The 15,280-nt window shown below is 38.3% G+C and overlaps 1 protein-coding gene across 1 annotated transcript in view; it reads right to left on the reverse strand.

The window, feature by feature from the left end:
* erbb4b (erb-b2 receptor tyrosine kinase 4b) overlaps positions 1-15,280 on the reverse strand; it is a 1,077,295-nt gene that overhangs the window by 141,760 nt on the left and 920,255 nt on the right. Inside the window, exon 19 of the mRNA XM_062068882.1 lies at positions 14,597-14,695. Within this exon, the coding sequence (XP_061924866.1) occupies positions 14,597-14,695 (99 nt within the window). The remainder of the gene's footprint in view (positions 1-14,596; positions 14,696-15,280) is intronic.

A 15,280-nucleotide genomic window follows, 5' to 3' on the forward strand; every position in this document is an offset into this window, starting at 1 on the left:
ATAGATTTTACTGTGACAGATCACAGGAGTCCTTATTCTGTTTTAAGGCTCAAAGTCCTCTTGAAGCCAGCAGGCAGGTTCCACTCTCAGGAGATGTAGAATTTCATTAAAAACACCAACATGAAAGTGGCTTTGCACTTTGCTCTGCAGGACTCTTGGCTTGATTTGCTCTGAACGAAAATGTAGTTAAGACACACAAATGAACAGGGCAAAATATTAAAACAGAGTGTGTCCTTATTGTGCACTAAGGTCGTGTTTACTTAATATATGCGACACATGAAATAAACAAATTAACTCTCCAGGAGCACGTTCTGTATGTGGGAGTTGTTTAGTCGGAGTAAAGTTCAAGTTAAAGTACCACTGATGAAATTACCCTTTGCATTTAACCCATTCCCTTGTTCCACCCACTGGAAGGTGAGGGGAGCAATGAGGGGAGCAGTGAGCAGCAGCGGTGGCCGCGCTCGGGAATCATTTTGGTGATTCAACCCCCAAATCCAACCCTAGTTCCTGGGTCGTCCTTTAAACAATATTGCGGTACCGGTACCTAAATCAGGCATGTGATTTGAATTGAATGAAAAATAAGTCAGGGGTCTGGTCCAGCTTCGATTTTTAAGTAGAGATGTTATCGGCCGATAAATGCTTTAAAATGTAATATCGGAAATTATCGGTATCGGTTTCAAAAAGTAAAATGTATGACTTTTTAAAACGCCGCTGGGTACACGGACGTAGGGAGAAGTACAGAGCGCCATTAAACCTTAAAGGCACTGCCTTTGCTTGCCGGCCCAGTCACATACCGTAATTTCCGGACTATAAGCCGCTACTTTTTCCCCTCGTTCTGGTCCCTGCGGCTTATACAACAGTGCGGCTTATTTACGGCCTGTTCTTCTCCTACAGCGACGAAGAGGATTTCGGTGGTTTTAGTACGCAGGAGGAAGACGATGACACAATGATTAAAGACTGACTTTTCATATACCGGTAGGCTGGTTATTTTGATAACGTACAGGCGAGCACTTTGTATTACTTTGCACCGTTGTATTATTTGTACTCTGCACGAATGCTGTTCGCCATGTCAAAGATGTGAAAGTTTGATTGAATGATTGAAAGATTTATTGTTAATAAATGGGACGCTTTGCGTTCCCAAACAGTCATCTCTGTCCCGACAATCCCCTCCGTGGTAGCAGGAACCCCTATATACTACGCTAATTACACATCAAAACCCTGCGGCTTATAGTCGGGTGCGGCTTATATATGGAGCAATCTGTATTTTCCCCTAAATTTAGCTGGCACGGCTTATAGTCAGGTGCGGCTTATAGTCCGGAAATTACGGTAATATCTACGGCTTTTCACACAGGTGAATGCAATGCAGTGTGAGGGTGACCGTATAAACAAATTTAACACTGTTACAAATATGCGCCACACTGTGAACCCACACCAAAAAAGAATGACAAACACATTTCGGGAGAACATCCGCACCGTAACACAACATAAACACAACACAACAAATACCCAGAACCTGTTGCAGCACTAACTCTTCTGGGACGCTACAATATACCCCCCCCCCCCCCACACACACACACACACCTCAACCCCGCCCACCTCAACCTCCTCATGCACTCTCAGGGAGAGCATGTCCCAAATTCCAAGCTGCTGTTTTGAGGCATGTTAAATAAAATAATGCACTTTGTGACTTCAATAATAAATATGGCAGTGCCATGTTGGCATTTTTTTCCATAACTTGAGTTAATTTATTTTGGAAAACCTTGTTACATTGTTTAATGCATCCAACGGGGCATCACAACAAAATTAGGCATAATAATGTGTTAATCCCACGACTGTATATATCGGTATCGGTTGATATCGGAATCGGTAATTAAGAGTTGGACAATATCGGAATATCGGATATCGGCAAAAAAGCCATTATCGGACATCTCTATTTTTAAGTTAATAATTTCTAATGGAAAACCATAGTTTTTGCCACTGCAGCCGCAAACCGGAATGGACTATCAAAAACTGTACCGTATTTTCCGGACCATACGGCGCACCGGATTATAAGGGGCACTGCAGATGAATGGTCTATTTTCAATCTTTTTCATATACAAGGCACATCGGATTATAGAGCACATTAAAGGAGTCATAAATATATATATATCCATCCATTTTCTACCGCTTGTCCCTTTTGGGGTAGCGGGGGGTGCTGGAGCCTATCTCAGCAGCATTCGGGCGGAAGGCGGGGTACACCTTGGACAAGTCGCCCCCTCACCACAGGGCCAACACAGATATTTTTTCAAAATGTAAAAGACTTCCTTGTGGTCTACATAACATGTAATGGTGGTTCTTTGGTCAAAATGTTGCATAGATTACGTTTTACAGATCATCTTCAAGCCGCTTCCTGACAGTCGCTTCGGGATGTGCCGTTTTGTGGGCGCTCTTATTTACGTGGCTCACCTTCGACAGTGTCTTTTCGCCGTCATCTTTGTTGTAGCGGTGTAGCGTGCAAGGACGGGAGGGGAAGATGTGTCAAAAGATGGCGCTAACTGTTTTAATGACTTTACTTCAATCAATAACGGAGCAGCATCTCCTCAGGAAATGTGTACCGTGAAAAACCGTCTGACCGAAACACTCTAATAACTAAAGTTCCTTGGGTGAATAATGTAAACTCACTACACCGGTATGTTTTTAGCGCTTCCATAGCGGGTCTACTGACAGATATAAGTAAGAACTTTACACTACTTTATAGTAGAAATGGCAACAGCGGAGGATGAATGTCCCATAACAAGAAGATAGAGAAAAAGAAGAAGCTTGGAGACTACGGCATTGGCACAGACTACAGGAACGTGCGCACATTTTCAGCACTTATGCAGATTTCAAATACACATCAGCAGATACAAGAAGGTTGGTTTTGCATAATATTGTGAAACAAAACACCAGATAATGTCTGCTAATGGGTGCCATTTTGCGGTCCTTATAAACACACACCATAATAATACTTGTATCTCTGACTACGGTAGCTGTATTGGGCCGAAAATCCATTAAGTGGTGCGGCTTCAAAGTCATACTGGCATACGTGCTGAATTTCCCCCAGGGATCAATAAAGTACTTTCTATTCTATTCTAAAACATTGTGACAGATTTTTGAGTGCCGTGTGTAATGTTCTGTATTTTCAATGAAACATTTAAAGTTTTGGTGTTCTTTACTGGCGTCATATTGCAGTCTACACGTGTCTCTTACGTGTGACTACCATCTACTGGTCACACTTATCATTACACCATGTACCAAATAAAATTGCTTCGAGGTCGGTAAGCACAACCAGAATTATTCCGTACATTAGGTGCACCGGTTTTGATTTTTGAGAAAATGAAAGGATTTTAAGTGCGCCTTATAGTCCGAAAAATACGGTAATCAATTTTAATGGAAAACCATAGTTTTTACCACTACAGCCGCAAGCCAGAATGGATTAACAAAAAATTTACTCACTACGGGAAAACCGTAGTTGTTGGCAGGTACGGCAAAGAGACGGATCGAGATTTTAACGCACATTGTAGATCGGAAAAAACGAAGAAAAACGGAACATATTTTAAAAATATTTTTACAGAGATAAAAAAGACGTATTTCCGAAAAATCACATGCCTGCAGTGTATTTCAATACTTTTGGATGTGTTTTTGATGCTTTTCAAAATAAGGGCACCGAAAAAAATGGTGATATTAGCTTTATTTTAACAGAAAATGTTACGGGACATGAAAAATATGTTTCTAATTGTAATTAAAGAATAATGTATGCATGAAATAAGATGTTGAACATACTAGACAACTTGTCTTTTAGTAGTAAGTAAACAAACAAAGACTCCTAATTAGTCTGCTGACGTGTGCAGTAACATATTGTGTCATTTATACACCTATTGTTTTGTCAACACTATTTCTACTTTTTCATTTCCTGTTAATATCTGCTTACTTCCTCTTTTAACATGTTCTACCTACACTTCTGTTCAAATGTAATAATCACTTATTCTTCTCTTCTTTGATACTTTTACATTAGTTTTGGCTGATACTACAAATTTGGGTATGGATCCGATACTAAGTGGGATCATACATTGGTCATAATTAAAGTTCTTCAGTGTTCAGGGACATATTTCATGACTTTATAAACAATAAAAATATGACTAAACATTTTGTGATAATGCAAGATATCGACTACGTACATACGGTTCTTGTACTTGGTATCGGTACAGTGGATGTCAGGTGTAGATCATTAGGATGCCGACTGCTCGGATGTTCATATATTCCCATTTAGATGAAGAATGACTCATAATCCTCGTGAAGACAAGGGGGGTGGAACCAAGCATCTTTTAGTGTCGTTCTCGCCAATTTGGGGTCTAAATTGGCTGTCAAAGTGTACCAACTTGTGGGAATACGTCCTCAGCCTTCTACTATCCAGGTGAGAGGCATGATTTATAATCTACGATGCAGTTTGACGAGCAAAGAAGCGAGGAAGCAGGGAAGAATAATTTATGCATGAAATAAGATGTTGAACATACAAGACAACTTGTCTTTTAGATGTAAGTAAACAAACAAAGGCTCCTCATTAGTCTGCTGACGTATACAGCAATGTTCCCTCTAATGAGATGATTTTCTAATATAAGTGTTTAAGATGACTTACAATGACAATAACAAAAAATATTGTTTTTCATGAACTGTGTACTTGTATTGTTTGTCCGGGTGGAGGTCCTGCTTTGGAAATAGTTTGTACCCCTTTCAGACATTGCATTTAGTTCCCATTAAAACATTCACATGTTGCACAATGAGATGTAAGCAGGGGATGATGTGTACATTCCTGCAACTTCCTGTTTGTAAAACATATATTTTTATTAGTATTTATTTAATATACTAACAGCATTTAATGATTAATATTTATAAATTAAGATTCCTAATAAATGACACTAGAATAAGCACACATTTGATTGGTAAATCATAGTGTAACGACCTGGAATGACACTTTATGTGTGGTGTTGGAGTTGTCCGACTTTTTGTGTGTCTGTAAACGCATCACTGGCTAAGTGCCATATGTGCATGTGTTGGTGCAAGTGAGAAAGAGCGAGCGGCTGCTGTTGATATAACAAAGTTGCTTTTGGTCTGGTTTGTACTGCAGAAAATGACCACTTTTGCTAGATATCATTTTTTTACTAATGTTTTGGTGATGTGTTTATGGCCGACAATAAAGAGTTTTGCTCAGTAAAGTGATCGATGGAATTCATGTCCTCAAAGCGTCTCGACAGACGTTACAATATTTCAACAATGATGACGAAAACTGTTTTCTCTGTCGTGTCCGTGTGTCGAAAATTGTTATGCGCTTATTTTTTTATTTGATTTTGTGCGCGGCATAGATTTGCCGTACGCAGAGGACGCTTGAGCAGTGCGCAATTGCACAGGCGCGCACCTTAGAGAAGTGTTATTCAACCTTTTTTGAGCCAAGGCACATTTCTTTCGTTGAAAAAATCCGGAGGCACACCACCAGCAGAAATCATTAAAAAACTAAACTCAGTTGACAGTAAAAAGACGTTGTCGCAATTGTTGGATATGACTTTAAACCATAACCAAGCATGCATCAATATAGCTCTTGTCTCAAAGTAGTTGTACTGTCACCACCTGTCACATCACGCCGTGACTTATTTTGAGTTTTTTTGCTGTTTTCCTTTGTGTGGTGTTTTAGTTCTTGTCTTGCGCACCTATTTTGGTGGCTTTGTGTCTTTTTTTGGTATTTTCCTGTAGCAGTTTCATGTCTTCCTTTGAGCGATATTTCCCGCATCTACTTCTTTTTAGCAATCAAGAATATTTCAGTTGTTTCCATCCTTCTTTGTGGGAACATTGTTGATTGTCATGTCAGTTTTAAATGTACATTGTGGACGCCGTCTTTGCTCCAGAGTAAGTCTTTGCTGTCGTCCAGCATTCTGTTTTTGTTTACTTTGTAGCCAGTTCAGTTTTAGTTTTGTTTTGCATAGCCTTCTCTAAGCTTCAATGCCTTTTCTTAGGGGCACTCACCTTTTGTTTACTTTTGGTTTAAGCATTAGACACCTTTTTACCTGCACGCTGCCTCCCGCTGTTTCCGACATCTACAAAGCAATGAGCTACCGGCTGCCACCTACTGATATGGAAAAGTATTACATGGTTACTCTGCCGAGCTCCAGACAGCACTGACACTCAACAACAACACATCATTTGCAGACTATAATTACTGGTTTGCAAAAAATATTTTTAACCCAAATAGGTGAAATTAGATAGTCTCCCACGGCACACCAGACTGTATCTCACGGCACACTAGTGTGCCGCGGCACAGTGGTTGAAAAACACTGCCTTAGAGGGAACGTTGGTATGCAGTAACATATTGTGTCATTTATCTACCTATTATTTTGTCAACACCATTTCTACTTGTTCATTTACTGTTAATATCTGCTTACTTCCTCTTTTAACATTGTGGAGGGGGGCGTGGCCTGCAACGAAGCAGGGTGTGCCAGGACCCTGTATTTCATGACTTTATAATCAATAAAAATATGACTAAACATTTTGTGATAATACAAGATATCGACCAGGTATATACAGTTCTTGTAGTTGGTATCGCTACAGTGAATGTCAGGTGTAGCTCCACCCTTTTGTTTACATTGAGGAGCGCTAATTTGCTGTTAGCTGTTGTATCCTCCTACACCGTAGTAGGACTGCCTTGATTAAATGGATTTAAATCCAAACATGCCTGTAATTATTCAAATGATATATATAGCGAGGCGTAAATGGTGTTCAACGGCATAAAGTATTTTGAAGCAAACAAGGACACGCACACCCTGCAAGGGTTATTGGTTCATGTGCTATTCCATCACCAGACAGATATATACAGTACCCATCGTAGTTAATGTGCTTTGTGTGTATCAGGCAGAAAGATACACTGTAAAGCTCCAGTGAACACCAGCAGGAGTAATATCACAGTAGAGGATTAATATGCTACAAGTATCACAGGGCTTGGACAAGAAGATCCAGGCTCATGTGCGAGAGATGGAAGCATTAAAAGAGGAATGGAAAAAAGACTCAGCTGCCTGTCACAGAGACTGGCGCTTTTTCTCGAGCTCACGTAATATCACAAGTTTAGTTTTTACAGTTATACCATAATAGCATAAAACATATATTTTGTTACTACTAGAGATGTCCGATAATGGCTTTTTTGCTGATATCCGATAATGTCTAACTCTTAATTACCGATTCTGATATGAACCGATACCGATATATACAGTCGTGGAATTAACACAATAATATCCAAAATAAATCAACTCAAGTTATGGGAAATAAATGCCAACATGGCACTGCCATATTTATTATTGAAGTCACAAAGTGCGTTGAGGGAGAGGGGGGGTATATTGTAGTGTCCCGGAAGAGTTAGTGCTGCAAGGGGTTCTGGGTATTTGTACTGTTGTGTTTATGTTGTGTTACGGTGCGGATGTTCTCCCGAAATGTGTTTGTCATTCTTGTTTGTTGTGGGTTCACAGTGTGGCGCATATTTGTAACAGTGTTAAAGTTGTTCATACGGCCACCCTCAGTGTGACCTGTATGGCTGTTGACCAAGTATGCGTTGCATTCACTTGTGTGTGTGAAAAGCCGTAGATATTATGTGACTGTGTGGTTTATTGGCGCTCTGTACTTCTCTCTACGTCCGTGTAAAAAAAGTCATACATTTTTGAAACTGATTCCGATAATTTTGAAACCGATACCGATAATTTCCGATATTACATTTTAAAGCATTTATCGGCCGATAATATCGGCAGTCCGATATTATCGGACATCTCTAGTGTGAAGTAATTGGAGCCTTTAATAGGTAAATAATTCATTATTTTTGATTCATTATTATTTTTGTACAATGACATTTAAAAAAATAAAAGTAATCTGACTAATCTCAAAAACTCAACCAGACTCAGCGTAAATTGGTCTTGAAAGTCGTTAGACTACATTTGAAGAACACGCACTCACAATACTCGTCTACTATCAGCTGAACTGCTATCACTATAATTTGTTTTGGAGACATTGATGTGCGTTTTGCTATGTCACATCCCTTGAAAAGAATAATGCCTCAGAATGTGTAACCCCAACCTCCAACTGTCCTAAATAGAACAACAATTTAGTAACTAGAGATGTCCGATAATATCGGACTGACGATATTATCGGACATCCCTAGTCACTTTTGGTAAAAGAAGTGACAGTTACAGGGGAAAAAAGATAGTTGAAAAAAGTTGATTTTTGAATACATTTTATTAAAATATGACGCACAACATATGAGCTTCTTTTCGTGTCTTTCTCACCATCTCCGGGTGTAAGTTGGATGTCAAAGTTGACCAACATTGACCAACATTCTTCTCAAAAAAAAGAGGAGAAATATAATCTTAGAGAAAAATGTCATTTAAAACATTTGTATGCACGTACAACTCTTAAGACCTTCAGTATATCTGTATGTGGAGTTAAATGATGGAATGTATTAAGCAAAGCAATCAAACAATGTACTAATGTGATCCACTTCAAGAAACTCTTCAAACTTAAAGTGTTTACAAAGTACAAAGAAGAAGAACCATGATAAACATTCTCAATTTATTTCATCCATCCATTCATTTTCTAGATAATCTTACTCATCTCACCATATGAAATATAACATACTTCACCAATTATTATTTATTTATTTATTTTTATTGTGATTACTTATGGAGTATATTGTGAATAAATTGAAAACAGGGGGTGAACAAAAGTTTTAGCAACTGTTATGTAAAAGAAAAGGGGTAGGATTAAATAAGCTCTGCTTCTTCCTACTCCTTTTCGAACATGTTGAAAAGAGAAACTGGAAATTGTGATGTATCACGTTAAAGTTAAAGTTAAAGTACCAATGATTGTCACACACACACACTAGGTGTGGTGAAATTTGTCCTCTGCATTTGACCCATCCCCTTGATCACCCCCTGGGAGGTGAGGGGAGCAGTGGGCAGCAGCGGTGCCGCGCCCGGGAATCATTTTTGGTGATTTAACCCCCAATTCCAACCCTTGATGCTGAGTGCCAAGCAGGGAGGTAATGGGTCCCATTTTTATAGTCTTTGGTATGACTCGGCCGGGGTTTGAACTCCCAACCTACCGATCTCAGGGCGGACACTCTAACCACTAGGCCACTGAGTAGGTTGTATGCATGCATGTTCCGAATAAACTCAAACTTAACTGGAATATGAGCATTTTTTACTTTTAAAGGGGAACTGCACTTTTTCTGGAATTTAGCTGATGATTAACAACATTTATGTAAAACAAAAACATTTGTTTTTCCTTTTTCATGTATTCTAACTAGAGATGTCCGATAATATCGGACTGCCGATATTATCGGCCGATAAATGCTTTAAAATGTAACATCGGAAATTATCGGTATCTGTTTCAAAAAGTAAAATGTATGACTTTTTAAAACGCCGCTGTGTACACGGACGTAGGGAGAAGTACAGAGCGCCAATAAACCTTAAAGGCACTGCCTTTGCGTGCCGGCCCAATCACATAATATCTACGGCTTTTCACACACACACAAGTGAATGCAAAGCATACTTGGTCAACAGCCATACAGGTCACACTGAGGGTGACCGTATAAACAACTTTAACACTGTTACAAAAAAGCGCCACACTGTGAACCCACACCAAACAAGAATGACAAACACATTTCGGGAGAACATCCGCACCGTAACACAACAGAACATATACCCAGAACCCCTTGCAGCACTAACTCTTCCGAGACGCTACAATATACACCCCCCGCTACCCCCTACCCCCCCCCAACCCCGCCCACTTCAACCTCCTCATGCTCTCTCAGGGAGAGCATGTCCCAAATTCCAAGCTGCTGTTTTGAGGCATGTTAAAAAAAATAATGCACTTTGTGACTTCAATAATAAATATGGCAGTGCACTTTTTTCCATAACTTGAGTTGATTCATTTTGGAAAACCTTGTTGCATTGTTTAGTGCATCCAGCAGGGCATCACAACAAAATTAGGCATATTCCACGACTGTATATATCAGTATCGGTTGATATCGGAATTGGTAATTAAGAGTTGGACAATATCGGCAAAAAAGCCATTATCGGACACCTCTAGTTTTCAATACAGTTACAAAAAAGTGACACCCCAAAAATGTACTGTGAGAATCCATTTTTATGACTTGACGGGGACCACATTTTGAAAATTCCTGGCACCAACACTGACTTGTAATAAAACAGAATAATAAACAAGTTAAAATATTGTGTTGATATTGTTGACCTGCCAATAGCACAGAAAAGAAACAAGGAAGTCACAATCTTCGTTCAATGAATGTTCTGCAATTTGTCGTCCCAAAGTAAGAACTGAACTGGGCAAGAAAGCATTTAGGTTTTCAGCAGCGAAGGCTTGGAATAACCTACAATCGAATATTAAACTTCAAACCCTTGAATGAGTTTAAAGCTTCTGTGAAAGGACTGCAGTCTACCTTGTCTGTATGCACATGTGTTATGTGAGCAAGTTTTAATGTCGTAAATGTGATGTTTTATGTATTTGTTTACTGTTTTTAATGTAACCTTGCTGCTGCCCTCTTGGCCAGGTCTCCCTTGGAAAAGAGATCTTTGATCTCAATGGGATTTTACCTGGTTAAATAAAGGCTAATAATAATAATAGCACACACTGTAAATAAATAAACACATGTGACGGGTATTGGTATCGGCTGATCGGTATGGAATCGGCAGTATAAAACCCGGATCGGAGCATGCCTAATCCGTATGGTACATGCCTATCCTACTAGAAAACTTCTTTTGTCTGCCAAGACAAGCTCCCAAAGCGCACGGAGCATAAATTAAACAAACACGGAGTATTCATCAAAGGCATCCTGATGCAAACAGAACGTTCCAACGCATCCATGGACCCACAAAGTAGGTGTAGAAGACACGTGCAAACTGGGTCGCTCTCCAAGTGCGTGCGCCAGGACGAGTGTGCGTGGTAATGAGTGCTTTCATCCGCGTTGCATCAGCACTGGCTAATAAGTTGGATCTTTTCTCACTTTTTCTTTTTGAAATGAGCTCAACTGTGAGTGCTTGAGAAATGAAGCTGGTACAGTGTGGCTGACTTTGGTGCCTGTTGGGTCCACATTTGTGGTCCAGACCTCCTCAAACAAATATACTTTTCACACATTGACAAGGTTTGCTTAGTGATCACACTGTTCTTTGTGTCATCGGAACAAAGGCAGCTTTAAAAATATCATATAACGTGATATAACTTAAATGCAGCCTAATGAGTTGAATATCTGTGGTTGGCGTAACAAACAGGTTTGCATTTTCTCCTACATGTTTTTCATTTCCGTATGTTTTAGCTGTTATTTCAACATTCTGTTTTTTGGCAACACCTACTCCAGTGCGCACGGTACTTCATTAAAAGGGGAAACGTTTTTTTTGGTTATTTTGCCTATCATTCACAATCCTTATGTAAAACAAGAGCACATGTTTTTCCTTTTTATGCATTCTAACTCATAAAATACGGAAAGTAAGAGGTGGCTAACCTCCAGTTAATATGAGTAAACTATAGCGGCCATAAACCCTCCAAAAACATCTAAAAAAAAGCACCAACAATTGTTAGAATAATTGTAGTGAAGTGAATTACATTTATATAGCGCTTTTTCTCAAGTGACTCAAAGCGCTTTACATAGTGAACCCCAATATCTAAGTTACATTCAAACCAGTGTGGGTGGCACTGGGAGCAGGTGGGTAAAGTGTCTTGCCCAAGGACACAACGGCAGTGACTAGGATAGCGGAAGCGGGGATCGGACCTGCAACCCTCAAGTTGCTGGCACGGCCGCTCTACCAACCGAGCTATACCGCCCCAATTGTATCTAAGTTATCACAAAACTTTGTGTTTCAATGAGTTCCCGGCGAGCAGACAAAAGCTGTCTTTAATCCTACCAAGCAGAAGGCTTGTAAAACTCCACTGTGTAGGATGGGAAGCAACATGAAGGTGTTCTGTTTCTTTCGTGTATTGTAATCAAGAGAAAAATATTGTCTTGACCCGAGATCTATAAAGCCAAGAGGAAGCAGGACCAGACTCCCCTCCAGGCACGTCTTCTTTGAACTGTTTTACAACCTTTTCTTTGAACTGTTGTAATCAAAGGCGATGGCTGTTTACGACCCCCATGCCTTAGAAACAGCTGTTGCCATGTAATCAGGGAAAGTCCAAATAAAAGAGGAGGCGTACAATCTTTCGCCAGAGCGTAGTGAGACTGTTCAAAGAGTACAGTCCAGACGTCTCTCCTCAATTGAGCCAAATTTTAATTCTGTCTCTGTTTAATTCCTTGCTTCTTGTCTTGTTTAATAGATGTCATCAGTGTTTGAACCTGACAACAATACTCATGTTTTTTTGACCTGAATATTAACAAGTGTTAGCGATATTGTTATTATGAGCGCTAACAGAGAGAGCTAACTAGCTTATACTGCTACATGAGTTGGTGAAAGTTAATTCTAGATTATAAATCATGCCTCTCACATGGATAGTAGAAGGTTGTGGACATAAACCCACAAGTTGGTTAACTTTGACATCCAACTTAAACCCGGAAATGGTGAGAAAGACACGAAAAGACGCTTATTTTGTGAGGATTATGATGAATTGCTGATATAAAGAGGAAGATATAAACATCCCATCAGTCTTTATCCCAGTGAGAGCAGACATTGTACAGTAAGTGATTATTTGATTATGTTTGTATATCTTGTTTAGCACTTAGCAATACTGCTACATGATGCTTAGTGTTTGACTAAAGCTGCATCTGTTTAACCCAGAGCTTCTAAAACTTGTACATCATCCTCCTTATATTCAGGATTAAAAAAATAGACGTTTCTGGATCATCATTTGTCCCAAAGTAGTCTTTGTTGTCTCTCATCGAGTCTGCCATGCTTAGTAGTCGTGTTGTTGTTGAAGGGAAAGTGAACGTTGTGATGCGTCTGTGAAATCAGTACGCTGCTGTATGCTTAAAATGATCAAAATATGTAAATATTACATGTTATTATGAATGTTACTACATTACATACATACTTGCAACATTTATGGAGGTTTTTGGAGGTTTTTAAAACGCCTTATAGGCGGAATAGAGCTAATCTCGTTACCTCCATTGGTAGCGGAATTTTGTTAGAATGCATGAAAACAGAAAACAATATGTATATATATATATATATATATATATATATATATATATATATATATATATATATATATATATATATATATATATATGTATATATATATATATATATATATATATATATATATATATATATATATATACATATATATATACATATATATATATATATATATATATATATATATATATATATATATATATATATATATATATATATATATATATATATACTGTATATATATACATATATATATATACATATATATATATATATATATATATATATATATATATATATATATATATATATATATATATATATATATATATATATATATATATATATATATGTATATATATATATATATATACTACCGTTCAAAAGTTTGGGGTCACCCAAACAATTTTGTGGAATAGCCTTCATTTCTAAGAACAAGAATAGACTGTCGCATTTCAGATGAAAGTTCTCTTTTTCTGGCCATTTTGAGCGTTTAATTGACCCCACAAATGTGATGCTCCAGAAACTCAATCTGCTCAAAGGAAGGTCAGTTTTGTAGCTTCTGTAACAAGCTCAACTGTTTTCAGATGTGTGAACATGATTGCACAAGGGTTTTCTAATCATCAATTAGCCTTCTGAGCCAATGAGCAAACACATTGTACCATTAGAACACTGGAGTGATAGTTGCTGGAAATGGGCCTCTATACACCTATGTAGATATTGCACCAAAAACCAGACATTTGCAGCTAGAATAGTCATTTACCACATTAGCAATGTATAGCGTGTATTTCTTTAAAGTTAAGACTAGTTTAAAGTTATCTTCATTGAAAAATAAGGACATTTTAATGTGACCCCAAACTTTTGAACGGTAGTGTATATATATATATATATATATAATATATATATATATATATATATATATATATTACATAAGGATTGTTAATTATAGACACAATTCCAAAACAAGTGCAGTTCTCTCTTAAGTTAAACTAGTGACACAGTAAGTTGAATGATGCAGACACGTTTGTTACTGGATACTTTCTAATACACTTCTCCCTTGCAGACACTGTAAGAGTAAGTATTACCCAACTATAATTATTTGATGCTTGTTTATGTTGACAAATGTGTTTTAGACTGCAATAGTGTTCAATTAAAGAGACTTATTAGGTGCGTCAAGTTTGTGTGCTTAGCTGTTGTGTAGCTGCTAGCTCAGAGTATTCTATAACCTACCATTTTTACCTTTTGTAATTGACTTCACTAAAACAGCTGATTGTATCAGAGATACGGAACATTTAGATGCAAGTCTGTATTATCATCCGATAACTGTAGTTTTTTTTTTTTTGCTGATATCGGACCAGGACACCCTTAGACAACACGTACTGTAATATTTATACAATAAAGTAACTTACGTCCATAAACTCCACGTTTGCCTTTGGTCCTGTGGCTTCATTCAGGATTTTAACCGCTACAGGTATCTTGACTGTTTCGCCCTCTGGAACCCAAATCCCCTACAGAAGAAGGAAAAACACAATAAATCAATATAAAGGGGACATTTACAGCACATGTATCAAGGACCACTAAAAGTATAGTGACATTACATCAATAGGAAAAATATGAAATAAACACGTTCGTCATTCTTCTTTGTCATGATGTCACATGACACTTTGGACTTTTTTAAAATTATTTCCCTGTTTTGTATAATTTCCTGTCCTGGTGCTCTTGTTTTATCAGCATTTCCTGTTCAGTGTCTCTGCTTTGAAGCACCTTTACTTTCTGCTTCTTGCCCTGCCAGCACACCTGTTCCTTGTTATTTATTTCTATTCAGGTTCTCCTCGTTCCCTCCTTCAGTACTGGTTCATTATCGAGTGTATGCTATAGTGTTTTGTTGCTTTCTTAATCCTTGCTCTACCATGATTACTTTTCTTCTGCCTGATACGTCATTAAACCGCCTTCGGCCTGCACGTCGCTTGCCTTCTCTGCATCCTGGAATGACACCAAAAGCCGCGAGGCGCTATTGTCACACTTTTGGGAAAACTTCCCTGCATAATATATTGTGTGTCTGGATTTTTGTGTACACATTGATACACACACTA

The sequence above is a fragment of the Entelurus aequoreus genome, linkage group LG14 (assembly GCF_033978785.1).
Source record: "Entelurus aequoreus isolate RoL-2023_Sb linkage group LG14, RoL_Eaeq_v1.1, whole genome shotgun sequence".
Classification (NCBI taxonomy): domain Eukaryota; kingdom Metazoa; phylum Chordata; class Actinopteri; order Syngnathiformes; family Syngnathidae; genus Entelurus; species Entelurus aequoreus.